The sequence below is a fragment of the Atractosteus spatula genome, chromosome 3 (assembly GCF_055471065.1).
Source record: "Atractosteus spatula isolate fAtrSpa1 chromosome 3, fAtrSpa1.hap1, whole genome shotgun sequence".
Lineage (NCBI taxonomy): Eukaryota > Metazoa > Chordata > Actinopteri > Semionotiformes > Lepisosteidae > Atractosteus > Atractosteus spatula.
In genome coordinates, this window is record NC_142708.1 from 26,865,060 (window position 1) to 26,884,887 (window position 19,828).

The following is a 19,828-nucleotide window of genomic DNA, read 5'->3' on the forward strand; positions in this document are numbered from 1 at the left end:
TCAAAATCGTCTAGAAATCAAGAGTAATACTGTATCTCTATTGGATGAAAGGAGCTGTATTCACAAGCCTGCTTGTTTACAATGTAATAGGGCTGCTTCATGTCACCGGACATTTTGTTGCCTCGTACTGAGGCCGTATGCCTGCCATACTGTATGCCCCCCAAAATGTGTCTGCTGAGCTGAGACCCTCCCATTTGAGTAGATTTGAGAAAACGTTTGAGGAAAGTTGTTTATTATCTGGAATCACATAAATCACAGGTGATGGACAAACTTTGGTCTTTCCATTATCGATATGGCAAACTGAAATCCCTAGGACGAAAATACATTCAAGGCCAACCTGCAAACTCAAGCTGACCCGTTTATGCCTGACTAATGAGGAAGAGGGTGTAATCTTTACATGTCTTTACAATCTCTACATAAAAACACCAACAACATTTTTTGGTTCAAATGAAGTTATATCAATTCTTTCCAGTGGGGTGTAAACTTTTTGTAAGGAACTCAAGTAAACATGTTTTCAGTTGTGGGATTAAGAGGCAAAACAATTCTGTGTCTTTTTCAAGTAAATAGAAGTTAAGAGTAGAGAGCTGCATAATCATTCTGCAGAAAATTCTTCTAACTTCAGAAGATATAAGAAACACTTCATGAACCATAACACACAAAAAGCCTTCAGTGGAAGTCATGCAAAATGAAGGGAATGCTACAGTCAACACGCAAATATGCAAGAATACAGAATTCTTCCAGGACAGAAAAAAACAAGATCTCACTTCATTCAAATTCATTCAAAAATCACAGCAGGTTTTCATCAAATATGATTAATATTCATAGTTTGAAATATTCTAACTCAACATTATGTATTTAAATATACTGTACGTGTGCAGTATATTTTTCAAAAGCCATTAACAACATTGTTTTTAGCCAACAATATTGCTAGAGGTACTGTACATTTGCCTGGCAGCCCTCCCATTAATGTTAAGATAATGTTTCCCAGTTGAAAGGCTTTAGGTAACATCTTCTATAGAAATGGCTGCTACCAAATGTGGATTGTTCTTAAAAGACCATCAGCGCTATATGATTGCCCTTTGTGGAGACAGCCCTTTGAGGGTCTATTACAGTTTACTTGATAGTTAAAAACTGGATAATCAATCTGCTTGCTGTGGACAGGGGTATTTGCGTTGCCTGAATGGCTAAATAAGTCAGCTTCTTAATTATAATAAATTCACCCCAAGTGGATTTACTCCAATATATACATGTACTGTACCTCATTTGAATATTTGCACAATGATCTTAAGACATTCTTAAGACAGATCCATACTCCTGGCTGTATGGTTCCTGGGAGATCTGTTTTGGAAGCAATTCATAGGCCGCCTGGCATAATCATCTCTACATTTGGCACAATCTATTCATTCAGTATGTGCTGTCTTCTAATAATTTAATTATTGCAATCTTTGAAATGTCACCTACAGTAATCATGTATATTGCTAAAACAGCAGGCTGTATTAGTAGGCTATGTTCAATTGAGTTTTACTATTATTGTATTGTATTTCTTTCTCTAACCTGTCTTAGTAATACTTAGTAATATTTTTGTACAAATTTGATGTGCAGTAACTGTTTCAAACATACTGTATAAAAGCTCTGAGTACATGTCATTCTGTGATGATTCTTAAATAACATCAGATCATGTTGAGAGTATGTTGCACTCAGCCAAAGACTGTGAAATAAATGTATTTTTCCTATTGCAACCACAAAACATTCATAGCACAAGGTGATCAGAGGATACAGTTACTGCAGTGGCAAAGTGCCTTGCAAGAAAGTGTCACTTTTGCAGTTCCTATCTAGATTTTCTTCCACATATCAGACATGTTTTGTTTTAGGCCATTGTGCCATCTCAGCTGACTTGGACACAGTCAGTGTGTAGCATAGCAAAACCTGTCTTCTACAGGGGAAAAAAAAAAGCTTTGAATTCATGAAGACATCTTGGACAAGAAAACTTAGGTACCTGCAGGATACAGGTCTCCAAAAGGAGCACTCATTCACTTCTAGAGTCTGTGTGCATCAGCCCATTTTCTTCAGAACAATAGCACTATATGCCATATCCTTGATATAACTGAGACAGACCTACCCCTCAGCTTGGGGCTCATGGGGCTTGAGCACATGGAAAAAACACAATGGAACACAAAATTCTGTGCAAGGACATCTTAATCTAAAAAAATTCTACAATCTGCACAAAACAACAACTTGCTACAAATAACCATTGTGAATGTATTTATTTACCAAACTGAATGTAAATTAAAACTATGTGAAAATGTGACGCTGAGCCTTTTACCATTAATACACTACATGTCAACCTATATACTGTACAAACAACAGACAACCCGTGGGATTTTCAGGCAGGTGAGCTGGAAATACTATCCTAAATAATTGCTGGCCTGCCACAATGATCATCACAGTCTCAGAGAGAAACCAAAGTATTCAAATTCTATGCTGCATATCCCAAACAGAAGTCCGATCAAATGAGTATTGGTTTGTCTGCTGAAAGCACACTGTCAGAATTCTGCCAGCTGTTTCCTGCCTCTGGACTTCTATACCCCGTTAGGAGAAAATGGAAGTTGTACTAAATTGTTAAATCCAATGAGTAGCAAACATTCAGTATTCCTATTTTAACACTCTATCATTAACCTATTTTTATATGCCACTTTATTCTACTGTAATTACTGTTTTTTATATCCTTGTATTTGGATGTATTTGTTTCAGGACTCTAGATACAGTAGGAGCAAAGTGCATCTTATGTTAAATAAGAATAAACCAGGATAAATTACAATTATTTATTTTTACATTTTGTTCCACTCTAGATATTTTGGAGGACTATATTGTAGCCTGGACACACAAAAAATCACCCACCTAAGCACAGACAGAGTTACACATACTCTTTCATTGTAACTTAGAACTTTACTTTTTGAGGTAATACTGATAATATATAAAAAGTACGCCAATATGTCTATTTGCAATTGCTGCAATAAAAATAGCTTTATTACTACAGTCATCAAAATTAATCAGCAAAATCATTGATAGTAACTAGAAGATTTCCCTTAGTAATAAAATAGGTAGTAAATTAAATTTTCTGCTCTGAATATGTATACTCTAAACGTAGTAATATATTTTAAGAGTACAAATGCCCATTGTAAATTGTTTCTAACAAAGTTTGAGCTCAAACTCCTACTTGGTTGAAAAATCTGCTTTTTGTGGAAAATATTATAGTGAATCAATAAGTGACTGCTAAGTTTTATAACAATGGGATTAGAGCAATGAGACCCTGTTCATCAATAAATTAAAGTTGAACAAAATCAAAACGGGAAACTAAGAAAATCAGAACAGCTGTACTGAAGAATATCAGGAAACACTCGGAGGAATCTGACTGAACAACGAACAAGGCCTCAATTTACTCATCAAAACTCCAAACAAGAAATCTGACTAAGGCAGGAATATAGTACAGTACATTAGGAAAGGGTTATGGATTCTGCCCTCCTAAAAGCTGTACTTTATTTTCAAATCTGTTGTCCTGTCTGAAGGCAGAGTTGTAGGAGAGGTGGTACAGTAAATTGCAATTGCACACTTGCATTGCAATTGTGATCTTCAAGAAATTGTTGTAGTAAAAAAAAAAAGGTCTAAATGTGAATGGGTCACATATTTCTCCAGCACTTGGGCTAAATTGCTTGATCATCAAGGCTGGAATGAAAGACACAGAACAGCTAAAGGCAAAGAGCTGGATTATTTCCCAGAAATACGCTAGCTTTTCCTGTCACAGGTTGAAGAAGAAGCCAGTCAAGATAATATACACCATCTGGAAATGACAATTTTGGAAAAAACTGCAATATATTTTATCCCATGTGGACACTGGTGGGTGGAAGTAAGTGGTTCATGATGTGCTCGTTGACTGGACAATAAATGCAAAATTACAAGCCAATTGTGGAGGCTCAACAGATGGCACTTTGTAATATGTGATTAAGAGAAATATCCCACACTTGGGAAACCCTGTCTCCCCTAGAACCAATGCTATCAGTAAAGGGGATAAATTGGGACAGGCTCCTACCATCTAGGTGTCTAAGTACTGTAAGTCTAAATAAGTGTCTCCATTCGACAGTTCTGCATTCTGTTCCATAGCGATGTCTGTAACAAATTCCATGGAATCCAAGCACGTGAAGGAGATTTTGAACTCTCCGTGTATATATGTTTAATTCTCTAAAATGTGATCAATTCTTGATTATTTTCACTTTTAAGAGCAAGTAGACTTTGTTTTGAACAAAACTATCACCACAGGAATCTGCAACACTGTTTCTAAAGAGTAGCGGTTTCTAAAGAGTTGTTGGTTTTAATTATGATTTCATCAATTTCAAATTTTTAAACAGGCCACACATTTCAAATATTTGAGTCCGTAAAAATATCAATATTGATATTGATCTGAAAAAAATAAATACAATAAACTGTATAGGAAAAATATGAATTGTCTAATTGGTTCTCAATATAATGGAAGTAAAAACAGTAATTCTAATCTGAAGTTTATTTTATTAGAACACAATAATGTTTTATATTCCATAGTCATAATTTCTATGTTTACAACTTAAAATGGCCTACAGGTATGCACACCTCTACAAAACTGATAAATAAAATTTATTTTAAAGTTTGAAAGTCTCCAGAAAATTATGTGTGAGTTTTCCAACAATTACTAGACACAGAGTACATTTAGTTAAGCACGAAAGCTACAGTATGAGGACATAACACATTGTAAAAGCACATGAGAAAACTTAATGATACTTAACAAAACATAACTTAACTTTAAGAAGTACAGCATCTCTCACATATTTCACAACCAGGAATCATTGGGTAAAGATAGAACAGTCTATCTAGACTTCAGTGGCCTAAGAAACAAATATGTTCATAAGAGCTATGGGAAATATGCAAATTAAATTGCTATGACACATTTCACAACATTAGAAACACTTAAAAGAGAATGGAGTCTGATTCTGACTGAAGTGAAATAATGCTTCACACATATTTTGCACAATCAATAACTAACAACTGTAAAACTTACTGTGCATGATATTAAGTGTTTTAGCACAATACATTATCATAAAGGTTGTTCCAGAACTTAAAGATACATACACTGTAGTCATTGGCTTTTCACAAAATGTCAATTTTTCAACAAAAGCCTGAATTACTCTTTTTATCTAGCATTCATTAGCTTTATAAATCTACACCTTCTTAAATTCCCAGAGAAAGTGGTGACAAGATATATTTTCGTTTATGAATTTTTAGCATTTTTTTTCAGTCAGTGTGCATCACATATACTTTTGAAGGGATGTATTTTCTGCGCGCACACACACACACATGAATATTAGATAAAGAAGTAAGTGATATCCTGAGATTTCATTATTCCAAGGTTCCCCCACAGACTGCTAAAATGATTGAATACACTTTCATGGATTCAGTTCAGCTGTTCACAGTTCTGCAACTTTTAAGCTCCCAGAAAATGAGAAAGATAAATATAGTAAGTTAAGCTGCATTGCCAAGATAAGGACTTACAGCAGCAGGGTTTCACAGACACTTAAACACTGCCATACTCTGGCAGGTCAGGTACCTTCTAAATCACATACAAATGTCTACAAAAATGGCAAGGAAGTTCATGATCTCTTTTAGGGAAGGCTGACATCATGTTTTAAAAGTCAAAGTGAGCTTCCCAGCTCCCAATTTATTATTAACCTCATCAGCAACTCCCTGAGATGTGGTCTTGTTCTGATAGGTGTAAGGACTAGTGCTATCACACCTGGGCTAAAAATAACTGCGTTAATTTACCAAGTATCTTTCCTTAAATTGTAAATGGGGTGGCGAAAGCTGAATTACAATCTCATCTTGCATCTTATGAGCTCTTTAAACTTTTTCAATTATGGTTTAGACACAGTTGTGATACAGCCCTTGTGAGGTTAACTAACAATTTGATAAGGGCTTCTGACTCTGGGTTCATTCATGAACATCTGCTCCAGATTAAAACTAAATCTAAGATGTAAAAAATAGGATGTTATTTTACTTAGGGTATCGCACAAAGTTCTGTACTGAGAGTTTATTATTATTTACTTTTTATTATGAGTTTGCCTGATTATTTCATGGCCGAATTATTTAACTTCAAGGACATTGTCTTCCATACCATGCTGAGGACATTGAGATGAATCTATTTGCAGACAAAATCAGACACCTCTGTTGTAGTTTCTACATTATACAGTAGGTACAGTATCTTTCTGGTATTAAAAATGTATGCACTAAAAAGACAGAGGCTAGTTTAGTAGACTCTCAACCTCACCTTCACAAAACTGCCGACTTCAGTGTGTGTGTAAAAATAAAAATTGTTTGGCAAATGTTCTATACTCTTACTCTTGTACTCCATAAATTTTACTGTCTCCCCGTGAAATGCACTGGATTTTAGGATTCTCCTGCTCTTGAATGAGTAGGGCCTGCAGTTTTTCGTGTCTAATTTTCTAACCTGTATTGCAGTACTTCATCACCAAGAGGCCAACGTAGCAACTTCTGAAGTCACTCATTAAACAATCATTCCAATCTCTAATTTCTACAACATTCATGAAAACACATGGAGATTTACAGAGATGTTGGGCATAGTGTTTGTAGTTGTGCACTTTGGGTTTACAATCACTGTCAAAGCTTGGAATATAAAGTAATGGGAGGGTTTCCACATCCAAACTACTCTTATTTTGAGGCAAATATTTTGACTGCTTTAATAAATGTATGAGCGGGTCACATGAAGTACAAACACAACAAATGATAAATTAGGGAGAAGATACAGTACTCCAAGTCAGCCATTGATAGATTCTAGCACATAACGGTAAGAGATTATAAATTGGGATTTACAGCAAATGTAGATTTCTGTGTCTAAGAAAGCATTATTCATAACATAGACAATGTTGTGTGAATCTGTTACAAGATGGGGGATGTAGACAAATTAGAAAAATACGGCTAAAATTGCAATGATCAGGTCCTGACACCAGCTTGCCTTGCAAGTAAATTGGAATAATTAATAATTTTACACCCCCTAATGCTGGTTAATTCCAAGCAGTAACACTTGGCATGTGACACATGCTTTCCCAGCATAATAAAGCATTGGAGTGTGAAAATGAATTATTAATTATTAAACTTTAATTATCATTAATAATTAACAGAAACAATAAGTACATGGAGCCAGCATTTTTCACAATGAATAAACAGATCTTAACCCTGCAGATGAGGTAGAAATACTGTGGAGGAATAGAGAAACCTGCTTTCTATCAAATAAAATACTCTACTCAGGATACAATATTGTACCTTTCTAATTGTGTGCAGACTAAAAAAGAAAATCTCCCTGTAGCAAAGAGTGCATCAACATATTTGAGAGATTAAGATTGAGAGAACCCACTCAGTCAGCCCAGTCAGAAAGTGAGAGTCTTATTTATGTTAGAGTGCGGCCACCTTCACAGTACCGTCAGTTCAAAGGTTGGCTTACAGAACTCCCAAGAATGGTCTATCATTTTTAGATGTTTCTAAATCTGCTTGGCCACTTGTCCAAGTCACCACATGGTAGCTGCTACAAATGATAGCATAAGGGACTCCAATCCAACACTCCAGATAACGATTTTTGCTACAGTAGGTTTACTTAGCCTCTTTATACCCTGTTGAACACAATTCTGTGTTACGTTAACAAATATGAGTTATAAGTAACAATTTTTTAAACTAGTACTGCATTTCAGTACATTTTTAAAAAGTAATTTTAATTGTACAAAATGTAAAGCATTATATAATTGCAGAAAGAGAGTTGAGAGCTGCCTAAAATTATTAAATTATTCCCAGTTTCCCAAAGTGCCAGTTGCACCTCATTCTTGCACCTTGCATAAGAAGAAACATATCTACACATTGATCCAGCAGTTCAGCAGTAGTGAATTCTCTCCTAAACATTAAACATTTCTAAATCAGATGGTCTGTGCATTAATATGAAGATGTAACATAAAATAGACCTAGTTTAAAATAAATTCTCCACTGCTTCCTGTAGGGATATAAGCTCCTAAGTACAGTAGCTCCTACTTTATTATAGAGTCCACAATCTGGCGTGATTAATTTGCTTGTCAAAAAAAGTTATTCAGTACTGGTTAATTAAATAGATCGGAAGCCCTTAATTTTCCCATGCAAAACGTTGTAAAAACCAAAATAGAACACCTATTAAAATGTAAAAAATTATCCCAGTTCAAGAATGATTACAAATTATCACTTAAAAAAGAAATGATTGTGTTATCTGGAAGAACTGACAGCTTATTGACGATTATTATTTCAACAGAAGCCTTATTTAGGGTCTGCCATTTAACCTGTGTTTGAAGGTCATGTACATTACAAGTTTATGTCCTAGATTCTACCATACTTAAATTGCCCAGGTCAATTTATGTAACATTTTTCATGAGGAAGAGACCTCAGCCAGTAAATACAGTATGGTCTTCAGAATTTCTGGCATATATAAATAGATGATGGAGTCGTGTACAGTGTAAGTACTGATGACAATTAATAACAAACATAAATGACCATCTTACTGTATGCAACAGAGATACCCGTAAGAACACAAGAGTTATTTGTAATATTATAGTGGATATCATTATGTTTCAATGATAAAGGTAAGATCTTAATGCTAATACTTATCTTGGAAGAGAGCAAAAACTTCACTTATAAAAATTTAAGTTTGTGTTTGGCCTTTGCTTGCTAATTTGGTTTGTATGCAGATTTTGGATCTGTGCGTTTTAAACATTGTTCTTTACTAGTGTCCTCATTGGCACTATTATATTACAAGAGGTAAAAAAACCCAATAAAATAAAATATAACAGCACACAGTAACTGCTCTGAAATATTAACTCCATGTTGTATACAGTAGAAAGCTGAATGAAATTTACAATAGGACACTGGGGCCAATAAATTCTAACAACTATTATTTTTGAGGTGATCAATCTAGGCAAACACAATATGTAGAATGTGATGAAATGTACAGTAAGCCAGCAGAGTGAATAAACTCAAGAGGTTGCTGCATTTAAGAGCATAAATCAATGTTCAAGACAGCATTGAACAAGTAATGGAGGAAATATAAACAGCTGATATTTTTCTCAATCCGGTGAATAATTTCCTATCTATTTTTCATGTTATTCCTTACTGCAGCTGCTTAACTTATCAGGTAAGTTATTCCTTACCAAAGCTGCTAAACTGGGTGATGATACTACAGTAATTACACTCACTTTCTAGAAAATGCATTCAGTGTCTGGGTTAACTGAACTTCAATGCATTATTAAGCTCTTCTGAGTCAAAGACATGATGTAGGTGATTAGAAAATAATATCAAATCACCACACTTCTTTGTAGCTCACATTTAGACAGGAAAACATGGAATTGTTGTCACTAGGGGGCTCCACTTTTATTTGTGCATATTATAATACTACAGCACTGCAGAATAATTAGTCTTGTCACATGCAAGGTACTTAAAACTGAAGAAGTATTCATGCATAATGTGAGAAATATATTAAGCATGCAAAGAAATATATCACTCTATTTGAGAATAATAATATTTTTTAGAATAATAAAGTATACAGATTTTGGTATTCTTAAATGTTTTTGTTGTCATTTTGACCATTCATAAAACCAAAGGCTACAAGAGGAGGGTAGGTTTGGCCTTCCTTGAGATCAGTACATAAGTTCTGTAAATCAGCATTTTTGTCACTTATTAAAATAGCCTAGGGCTTGGGTGTGAGCCACCTGGTGGAAATCAGGCACCCACTACTCTTTGTGTAAAGAAACATTTATTTCTGTTCTCATTTCTAAATAAATTGCCGTTAGTTTTCAGTTCAGTGTCTTGTTTCATGACTGAGTGTGAAAATGTCCCCTGGGCTGCCCTTATCTCTACCTGTCACAGCCTGCGCCTCAGAGCAGTTACAATGTGCTGGCAACACCGTGCAATGGCAACACAGGCTCAAAGCAGTCCTTATGGGAATTGAGTGTGCATTAATAAACACTTGGCAGCAAATAAAACAATCAGATGTTTTTTGTTTTTCATACAAGGCTTATTATATAACATACATCATGTTATTAATGTCTGCTATTGCAAAAAGACTTGTGAATATCAATTTATTATATCTTTACCATATACTATGAATAATCCCCTATAGTGTTTTTTCCCCGCTTTTACTGCTTCGCATTATTTCGCAATATTCCTTTCTGTCTCTCTTGGTAATTGTCTTTTTTCAGATGTACAGTACAGTATGTGCATCGTATTGTGTTCTGGTTAGTCATGGGCCCTTTTACAATTGCATACAGTACTCTCTTCCTCCTGATTTCTTAATTCATCCTTTAAACCATACAGGCTATAGTTTCTTGTAAACGGACTTAACCATGTTAGGGATGACGAGACATGTTGAGCCTTTAACAACATCTGGAATGTAAGGGAATGGGCCAGAATCCCACAAGAGAGCAAATGCCACCTGGTACAAAACACGTGTCACAGATGTACTTGTTTTGCTTCCAGCTGTGGCCACACATGCTACTAGCTGGGGACTTTCACAGTAATCCTTCTATTACTAGAAGGATTCTAGCTTCTATTGAGCAACTCTATTGACACAAGTATTAATCAACATAATGAATTTACCTACAGTATGTTATGTCTTCTTAGTCACAGTCAAAAGACTGTCATTGTCCTGATGTGACTTTTCAGTGATTTGGGGGCTGTACATGCCACACATAATTCCAGGTCACCCCACAAATGTTCAGTGGGACTCAAGAGTGATCGGTGGAGAATCCACAACATAGCTGCCACATTCTCTCTAGCAAGAAAACAGCTGTTACATAAGAAGTCTGATCACTGGGATAATGTCTCACAAGGACATACCCATAGGAAGGGTAACGGCTGTTGAATCAGAACTTGATCAATGTAGCAGAATGCTGTGATGTTACCATTTATCACTGCAAGTGGAGCTGCAACTATACACTCCAGCCCAGACCATCACAATTGCCCTCGCCACTCCGCCAACCCATCAATTCATCTGTTGAACAACAAGAGCTAAAATAAATCTACCTGAAGTGACTTAGTCCAGGTTCCAACATAATGTACCGATGACATTAAGACATCCTTCTCTATAGATAAGCAAAGGATGTGGACTTCTTTCTGTGTTTTTCCTTCTTGACTTTCCATCAAGCTTCAGGCGGTTAAGCAATCTCATCACCTGTGCCCAATCAATTCTTTCATTAATGTGATGATTTACTGCTTATGCAACTGGCAAATCACAGTTGAGCAATCACTCGAGTGTATGGCAATCACTCAAGAATTAACAGTAAATCAAAAAGACATCTAAAACATTTAACCAATGCCCAAAATAAACATACTTTATTTTTGTAAAATTATTCAGGCATTAGAAGAGTGATATATATATATATATTTTGATCTACAGGATATCTGCATTAACAAACCAGGTACATTTGTAATAGTAAGTGCATAAATTATGAAGTGAAGCAAAATGAAAAAGTACAATTTAATTTTTGCATATTATACACATGAACGCTGAAGCAACTTTTAATTCCTTATCCAAACAGTATTTTATTTTTATTAACTTCAGTAAGAACATTTTCCTTGTCTGCTTTTTCAAATATTCCATCTTAAATGTTACTGGCTATATTTGTTGCTATTAAGTACTTAAAATATGCATTTTCAAATTAACTCTAATATAACATAAATGTTTGTAGATTACTAAAAGCAAAGTGAAAAATGAAGAGCAGAGAGAGAAATGAGCAGGACAGATAGAAACCTCCACACAGCACAAAGAGCACACTTTGCCAGATACCACCCAGACAGACTGCAAAACTGAAGCACCCTCATTCTTTGAACTGCCCTCTACACTATCATACACATCCAGGCTTCTCTGAAACAAATTATTTTTTACTTTACAGGTGTAGCTAAAAATGAGCTTCCACATTTATCAAAAAAATGCCCTTTTTGGAACTAAAGGCTAAAAAGTCACAATTCAATTTAATCATTCACTCCAGCTCTCTTTTTCTTTTCCAGGCAACTGTTTGTACTTTTTTCCCTCCTGTGAGCTGGAAGTCACTGAAATACATTTGTATCTAATAGCTTGGTTTGTGCATCTTGCAGGGCCTGATACAGATAGTTATGCAGAAGGAGGATATCCATGCCATGGCAACAGATGTACTGTGGGAAGAATGGACAGCTTCACTGTTTATGGGTGTATTATATGTACATAGTATACAGTGTCCTCCAAAAGTATGATCCCTTTCCAATAATGCCCTATTGAACTACAATATCAATGATGTAGACACTTTTTTACAAAACCTGCAATGACAAATCAAAAGCACACTGATTGCATACAGTACGTAAGTATTCACCATTTTATTTGTCGAATATAAATTAGTTCAGGTGCACAAAATTACTTAGATACCTGTAAGTCATAGAAATATTTGAGTGGCCTCTTTCTGGTTGTAATAATAATGCTTCCCCTGAAAGATCAGGACAAGGGTGCATAAAAATGCTAAGGCACTGAAGATCTTTAGCCTGATGAAGTCAAACGTGAAAGTGTAAAGTACTATTCTGACTACTTAGATAACGTTCTCTCTCCAAACTGAGCACCTGGCCAAAGAGATAACTGGTAAGAGAAGCCAGCATGAGGCCAATGGAAAGTAAAAAAAGCTACAGGATTCCATAGCTGAGATGAAGAAAATGTCCACGAGTCAACAATATCCGTCACTCCACACAGCTATCCTGACAGAGTGGTACTAACGAAGACATTACTGGAAAAAAATCTCAAATCCCATATGGAATTTGCAAGAAAACATTTAACTAATAACGCAACCATTAGGCAAAAGATTTTTGGTCAGATGAGACACAATTGGAACTTTTTGTTTAAATGCAAAACATTATACAGTCGCTGGCACACACCTGGCACAGTGTATCACCCAATGAACACTATCACCCCATCAAGCACAGTTCCGGCAGTATTATTTTATTGTAATTCTTCTCATCAGCATGGGCTAGGAAGCCTGTCTGGATTGAGGGATAATATGGATGGAGCAAAGAACAGAAATTTTACAGGAAAACCTGTTTGTCTACTAGAGATCTCAAGCTGGGACAAAAATTACCTTTTAAGTGTGAAAAAATGATGACACAAAACACAAGGCCAAAGCTACTCAGGCATAGCTTAAGAAGAAGGAAGTGAATTTCTTTGAGTGACCCAGTCAAAGTCTTTACTTCAATCCAATAGAAAACCTGTGGCAAGACTTGATCATCACTGTTCATCAATGAACTTCATCCTCCTTGACAGAATTTGAGCAAGTCTACAAAGAAGAATGAGCGAATATTGCATCATTTCAGTATGCTCACTTAATTTTCTTTGTTTTACCCCATTGGGCAGTTGGAAATGGAGCAATTGTTATTTCTATCGTTTCTTCTTAATTGCCACTTCAGGTTACCTCAGTGCTCTGTCAGAGCGAGGGTCTGTAATGTTTGCTAAAATAAAACGTTTAAGCACTATTTTCTGTGAATTACCTTCTTATAATCTGAGTTTTTGTAAATATTATTAATGGTTTACTCATAGATAGATGAGCCTTCATCACAAAATTAAAGCAATGCTGGCAATACATCATTGTCTAAAATATTTCAATGTATACAGGTACCAGCAGTCAAGAAACAACAGCACCAGTTCTAACCCCAAAACCGTTGCTCTCACTTTTCCAAACTGAAATTCAGATATTTATTTTGACAGTTGTAACACAAAGACTCTTCTGTTGGTTTTTTTTTTAGTTTTACACCTTTTACAGAATGCTATTTTTTTGATTATTCTTTTTTTATCTTCCTGTTTTCCTGATTTCAAAACTACTATTAGCCAGGTCTTTAGACATTGTTTTATGAATGGTTAGAATGTCATAAAATCAGACTGTGTGTCAGTTCCTTTTTACAGTCAGCAAAATAATAGAAACATATGTGCAGCAATTTATCTTTCTGGTGAATATTTTATTTTAAAAAAAAAATTTTCTGTGTAATAACATAGGTAAGATTCCATACTACAAGATTCCATTTATATATTAATGAAGTTGTTAGAAATAAAAAAAACTCAAATTCCATATGATAGTATAACAAATAGATCAACAAAAGCCTTATGTCATTAGTGTATAAAGACTTTTCCCTTTCTCTGACTTTAAATAAAATGTGTACATGTTTATTTCTAGCTACTAATCCTTTTTATGAGTGCTTATAAGACACCCCATGATGTTAGTTGTGCTGGAATAACCACATTTTAAGGTTTGAATCCCCTATAAACTTGTTCCTTACTATGCCACTGGGCACGCAGTTATTCTACCACAACTAACAGCCTGTCATGTCTCATTTTTTCATATATATAGTGTATATATGTGTGTAAGAAATTCAACAATGTTCACATCAGGGATCAGATACAACATGTATATATTAGAAGTGGCTTTTCATCCATACACTCTGTGCAGTTATACAGAAGAAAATGTTTACATTCCAAAGCATTCCAGATTGTTTAATAGTTGTGTTGATTTTCCACAATGGAGGGAGACATTAATGGTATATTTAGTGTTAAAAAATGCTCCTATATGTGTTCTGTTGATTTGATAGGTACAGCAATGCAAACGTAAAACTGTGTCCTAGTGTACTGTAGATCTGACAGCACTCTGTCTACCAGATCTATTCATGATCAGACCATTGAACGGAGGAGGATGATGCCTGCTGGACTTGGAATGACAATGAATGGGCCTGCTGGTACCTGCTGGATGGTACCTACTGAGCCATTCAATCACCTGGGAGTTACAGCCAGTACCTCCTGACCCAATCCAATCATGCAACCTCACGCCAATAACAGCCCATTCAATGGTCTGATTGCAAACACATTGCCTGCTCAGTCATTGTTCTTTACCATCTTGACAATACAGAAATGTCTGCATTAGGGCTTAGAATGCTTAAATGACATTGTGTTTCACTAAGAAACATAATGTTTTGTATTTATGTGAACAATTCTAATATTTTTGCCTTGCATGAATTTCATCCAATTCCCTTTTTTTAAATTTTTTGTAAATTTGAGATTTTCCATGCATTCATTTTCTGGTCACTATGAGGTCATAGACCCTACCCTGCCAAGCAACGGGTGCACGTCAGGACACCAGCTCATTGCAGGGCACACACAGACTCTCACATCAGAGCCAGTCTTCCCAGAAAACAATTAAACTACCAGTATGTTTTGGATCTGTGGGAGGAAGCCCATGTGAACACAGGAAGAACATACAAACTCCACATAGATAACACCCCAGAATTTGCCTGCAAAGGTAACCATGCCACCTGAATTTTCTAGGTGCATGAAAATATAAATAGTAAATTTAAATACAAAAATGTGGGAAAAAATAAACCTGTTATGTTGTCACAAGCTTAAAATACTTATTTTTAAAAAGACTGAAAAACCCAGTGTAATCCCTGTGTTGAACTCTTCAGGTGTAACCCTACAAAGTGACAGTGGAGCTGGTAGTACAGAATAAACACTCTGCTTTACTACAAAACTAAAATTCTCTATCTTTCTCCTTGGTTTTACATCCTGTATTGCACATATTAAAGATAAACAAGATGCATACAAATATATTGAAAAATATACATAATTTCTTCAATCACTGTTCCTTCCATTGCTATCAACATTGTCCACGAACAACTAAAAAATGATAATGTAAAATGTATTAGGGAAATATAATCTAATCATATATAAAGAAGTTTCTCTTTTCACAGTGTCACAGGCTGTATACATTATATACTATTCTATTATCTTATTTGTAAGTCATGTTGTACAATAACACAAACACAGTCTGATGCTGAAAGTTTCTAGGTCACAATTATGCACAAGGGAATGGAAAGCACAGGACTGGGTGATTTAATACAATCTTCATGATCTGTGCTACCAGATTTTTCACTTCCCTCCTTGAAAATGCTTTTGAAAAATTATTTAAAATAGTTCCAATTAAAGTCAGTCTCCAGAGAGTCTAAATGAAAAGTGGAAGGTACAATTTAAAAGGTACAGTACAAAGTAGGTTAAAGAACCTCCCGATTAGGACAGTTCACCTGCTTTAAACGGAATCTGGTGCAGTTACGAACAGGGTCATGTAAAAAAAAAAAGTACATGTATCACAGTTTTATTAGTTGTAAATGCACTTATATATGATCCCAACATGTCATGGTACGATACTTCTCCCAACAGATTTCTCTTACCAAAGCAGAAATGCGTCAAATGATTGACTTCAAAGTCCGTTAGAGGCGTCAACCCGTTCTCATTTCTCTAAGATCAGCATTATTAACACTGGTCCTGAACACTGACCCTTGCTTTCGAAGCGTGTGAATAAAACGCATTTAGACTCATGTAAATACAGAATGGATTCGACCTTGAAAATATAATTTAGCAAGGAGCATAAGTGATGAGCGCCACAGGTTATCAGCACCATAGACAGCTCCTAATCAAAATGAGGAATTCGAGTTTATCATGAAAATTAAAAAAAAAATGGTGCATGGATTCTTTCAAAAGCAAAACACTCACAGGTAAAACGGGTCTAGATTCCTTCCAGTACAGCGTTATTTGTGTTTGTTCTTACCCAGAAATCACTGTAAGATTTTGATGTGCGGTTCGGGCCAGCTCACAGCCTTGGGTTCGTGTCTTATGCATTTCCGCGCGAAGAGAAGGACAGTCGACCGACACATCTCCAATGGAAATGACTAGTTCACGGTACAGGGCCACCAGTGTATTGAACTCCTGGACAATCTGAAAAACACAGTCCTTTTATTCTGATAAGCCTGTTGCTCACTTATAATACATTTTAGTTTTAAGAACAATCTTTATGCTAGATTAATACCTGACCTACAGTAAGAAGCACCACCTATGTAAATATTATCGTTGAATGAGACGATATCGCAGCGTTGACAACATATTCTTTTTTTCTTCAGTAGAACCACATTTTAAGAAAACAGAATGGTTTAATAAAATATTAGTTCTTACAGGTGAAATAATAGAATGTTTTATAAGGAACCGTGATGTTGAAAGGAACGATATGTGTGATACCCCCACATACTGTAATATTTACGATAGACCTGGAAATTAAATATCCAATATACTGTATATTAGGTTTTAGCAATGGAACAATATTTTTGTTATTACTAGAAAATGATTACATAGTGAGACGTACAGTTCATTTTTAAGCTTTTGTTGGTGTAATGATGCTGTTTCCATCAACAATACTGCTCACTCTTGAACACCACATCCACTGGTGCGCTAGACAGATTATATTACCGTTTTAAGAATTTAAAGAAGCCCTATGGTGCGCTCTAACATCTACAGGAAGCCTGTACAAAGGCTTTTCGCATCTAACTTGACAAATTAGCAAGGCATGCCAATGAATCCTAACTACATTTTCACATATACAGCACAATTATATATATATAAAAAACAGTTTAACAATAAAAACACATTTTATAGAAATAGCGTGCACCAATACTCAATATTGCTTATCATGATGAAGTCAATCGCGGATCAGTAGAAATCAGAAATTTTATTTAATGACTCAATATACTGTACACAACACATTATTGCATTTAATCACTCTGCAGTTCAGATGCATAGATTGTACGAAAGGTTCACTGCAGTTTTAAAAATAGTGCAACTGCGCGTGATCTGAATTGAAAAGGTGGGGGAGTCACACCGGAGCAGCGGATACAATTGCAGCACCAATCTAGTGTTCTTACCATCCTGCAGTCCTCCAGGGCTCGTTGCGTTTTTAGGGTACTCTCCGTGCTCTCTCTGCGCTCTGGGTCCCTGTAAGGTGCCTTGCCGCTTTGAAAAATGGATCCAGCGGATCTGGGGCGGTTCTTGCGCCCATTCGGTGCAGAACTCATGCATACACATCCAATAATCAAACCTAAGCTGATAAGAAAGGGTGTGTATTTTTCTTTTCTTTTTTTTTGGCTTTGGCTTTTGAAACAGCGAGCCAGTGCCTCAAAATAACTCTATTGTTCAAACAGATCTTTTTGCAGGCAACCTTCAGCTTGCAGGAGTGCCGGATGAGCGCTTGCGACTCTTTTCTGCATCGCTTCGACAGCAAGGCAAGTCACCTTCAGTTCGACAAAAGCCTAATACCAGCTGAAATGTCCACACACATTGTGGCTTACAGTACGTTTACTTCAGAGGCGAATACACAGCTGTCCAGATGTAACCATGGCTTAGAGTTAGGAGTTTCCATTTACGATCTAAGAAGTTGAATATAGAATCGACAGCAATTCAAACACCTATTTAAGCACTAACATCACTACGAGTATTCGAAGTGATAGTAGTAGTAATCGTCAGTAAGTCGTCTGCAAATGGTATGAAGCACACGACAAAATATATTAAGGTTGCTATGGATAGTCCCTATCTTGTTTCCAAGGTCTTCTTCTGAGAATATATCTAACCTTGGTAGGAACAGGAGACGCACGGAATGTGGCAGACTGACGTGGTTAGCAACAGAGCACATTCATAGGACAGGAATACTAATGTGATCCATCAAACCAGACCCCCATGAGCTTACACATTTACCCAATGAAATGTTCAATAGCATCAATTATACTACTTCTGAGACACGATTGTTAGAAATCTAGTTCCAATAGAAGATTGTGTTTTATCATTTTACAGCATGTGGGTGGGTACAGGATTGTTTATATTAAGTAAAATGTTTCTGAATTTATCAGCAGTAAAAGGTTGCCTGGCTGTAAGAAACGAAGTGTTACATACTGTACAAACCCAAGCATAACAATAAAGAAAACTATATATATATTATACTTTATTTGAGTAATACATTCAAATCTGAATATTTTGTGGTTTAAACAATTCTACTGTATGTTGTGCAGCAAATTAAGTCACTATTTTCCCAGCTGGCACTTACCGTACCATTTACTGCCACTTTACCACAGGAAATGGTAACTTTTTTTCATAAATTATACCCAGGAAATTCACAATAGTAACAATATTAAAAAGGTAAAAAAACGTTTTGTGCAAGCAAGAGAAAAGGCAAGAATCGTCTCTTCCAGATTCACTTTATGAAAACAACATTTATTGTGTGCATTACAAAGTCCTGGTAAACAATATACACACTCTCTATAAAACATAGTGATTGAAAGAAAATAATTTTGTAAAGAAATAGAAACAATCTTAATGAAGTGCAAATCCCATGTATAGAATATTAATATATATATTCAAATAAAATATATGGAACCATATTCTTTAATAATGTTACAGGCTGAGGTAGGTGACAATGGAGGTGTCCAAGACTGTAGATAAAGATTCTAGGTGTATAACACCTGGCAGTGTAAACATTTCTTGTTTCAAAGCAGAGGGGATATTTGTTTGTGTGGTAGGTCCAGAGGCCATGATCAAAGCAATCATAAAGTTTACCTAGGTTAACCTTTGTTAATTAAGGTCTGGGCAAATAATTAAGTGTGAATCAACAGTCCAAAAAGACACAATCTATAAGATCAGATCAAGGCCAAGGAAGAAAAGAAGGGCAGAACATGAGAGGGGACAGCAGGAGACAGATCTTGATGCTTATGCCAGTCGAAAGTCCCTACTTCACGATCATCAGAAAAAAAATCAGATTGGAGCAAAGTATTTAAATCTTACTAAGAGAGCTTGCTATTCTCTAGCTTTTGGGGAACTTGGAGTTCCTGAATGAAGAATTCCTCCGTTTAAAATTGC

The 19,828-nt window shown here is 35.7% G+C and overlaps 1 protein-coding gene across 1 annotated transcript in view; it reads right to left on the bottom strand.

The window, feature by feature from the left end:
• Positions 1-18,546, bottom strand: part of LOC148837633 (regulator of G protein signaling 7-binding protein A-like) — a 36,933-nt gene extending 18,387 nt beyond the window's left edge. The window contains exons 1-2 of the mRNA XM_088911002.1: positions 17,848-18,546; positions 16,704-16,870 (exon numbers count right to left, since the gene is read on the bottom strand). Coding sequence (XP_088767128.1) covers positions 16,704-16,870; positions 17,848-17,997 — 317 coding nt within the window. The 5' untranslated portion in view covers positions 17,998-18,546. The remainder of the gene's footprint in view (positions 1-16,703; positions 16,871-17,847) is intronic.
• Positions 18,547-19,828: the final 1,282 nt, after the last annotated feature.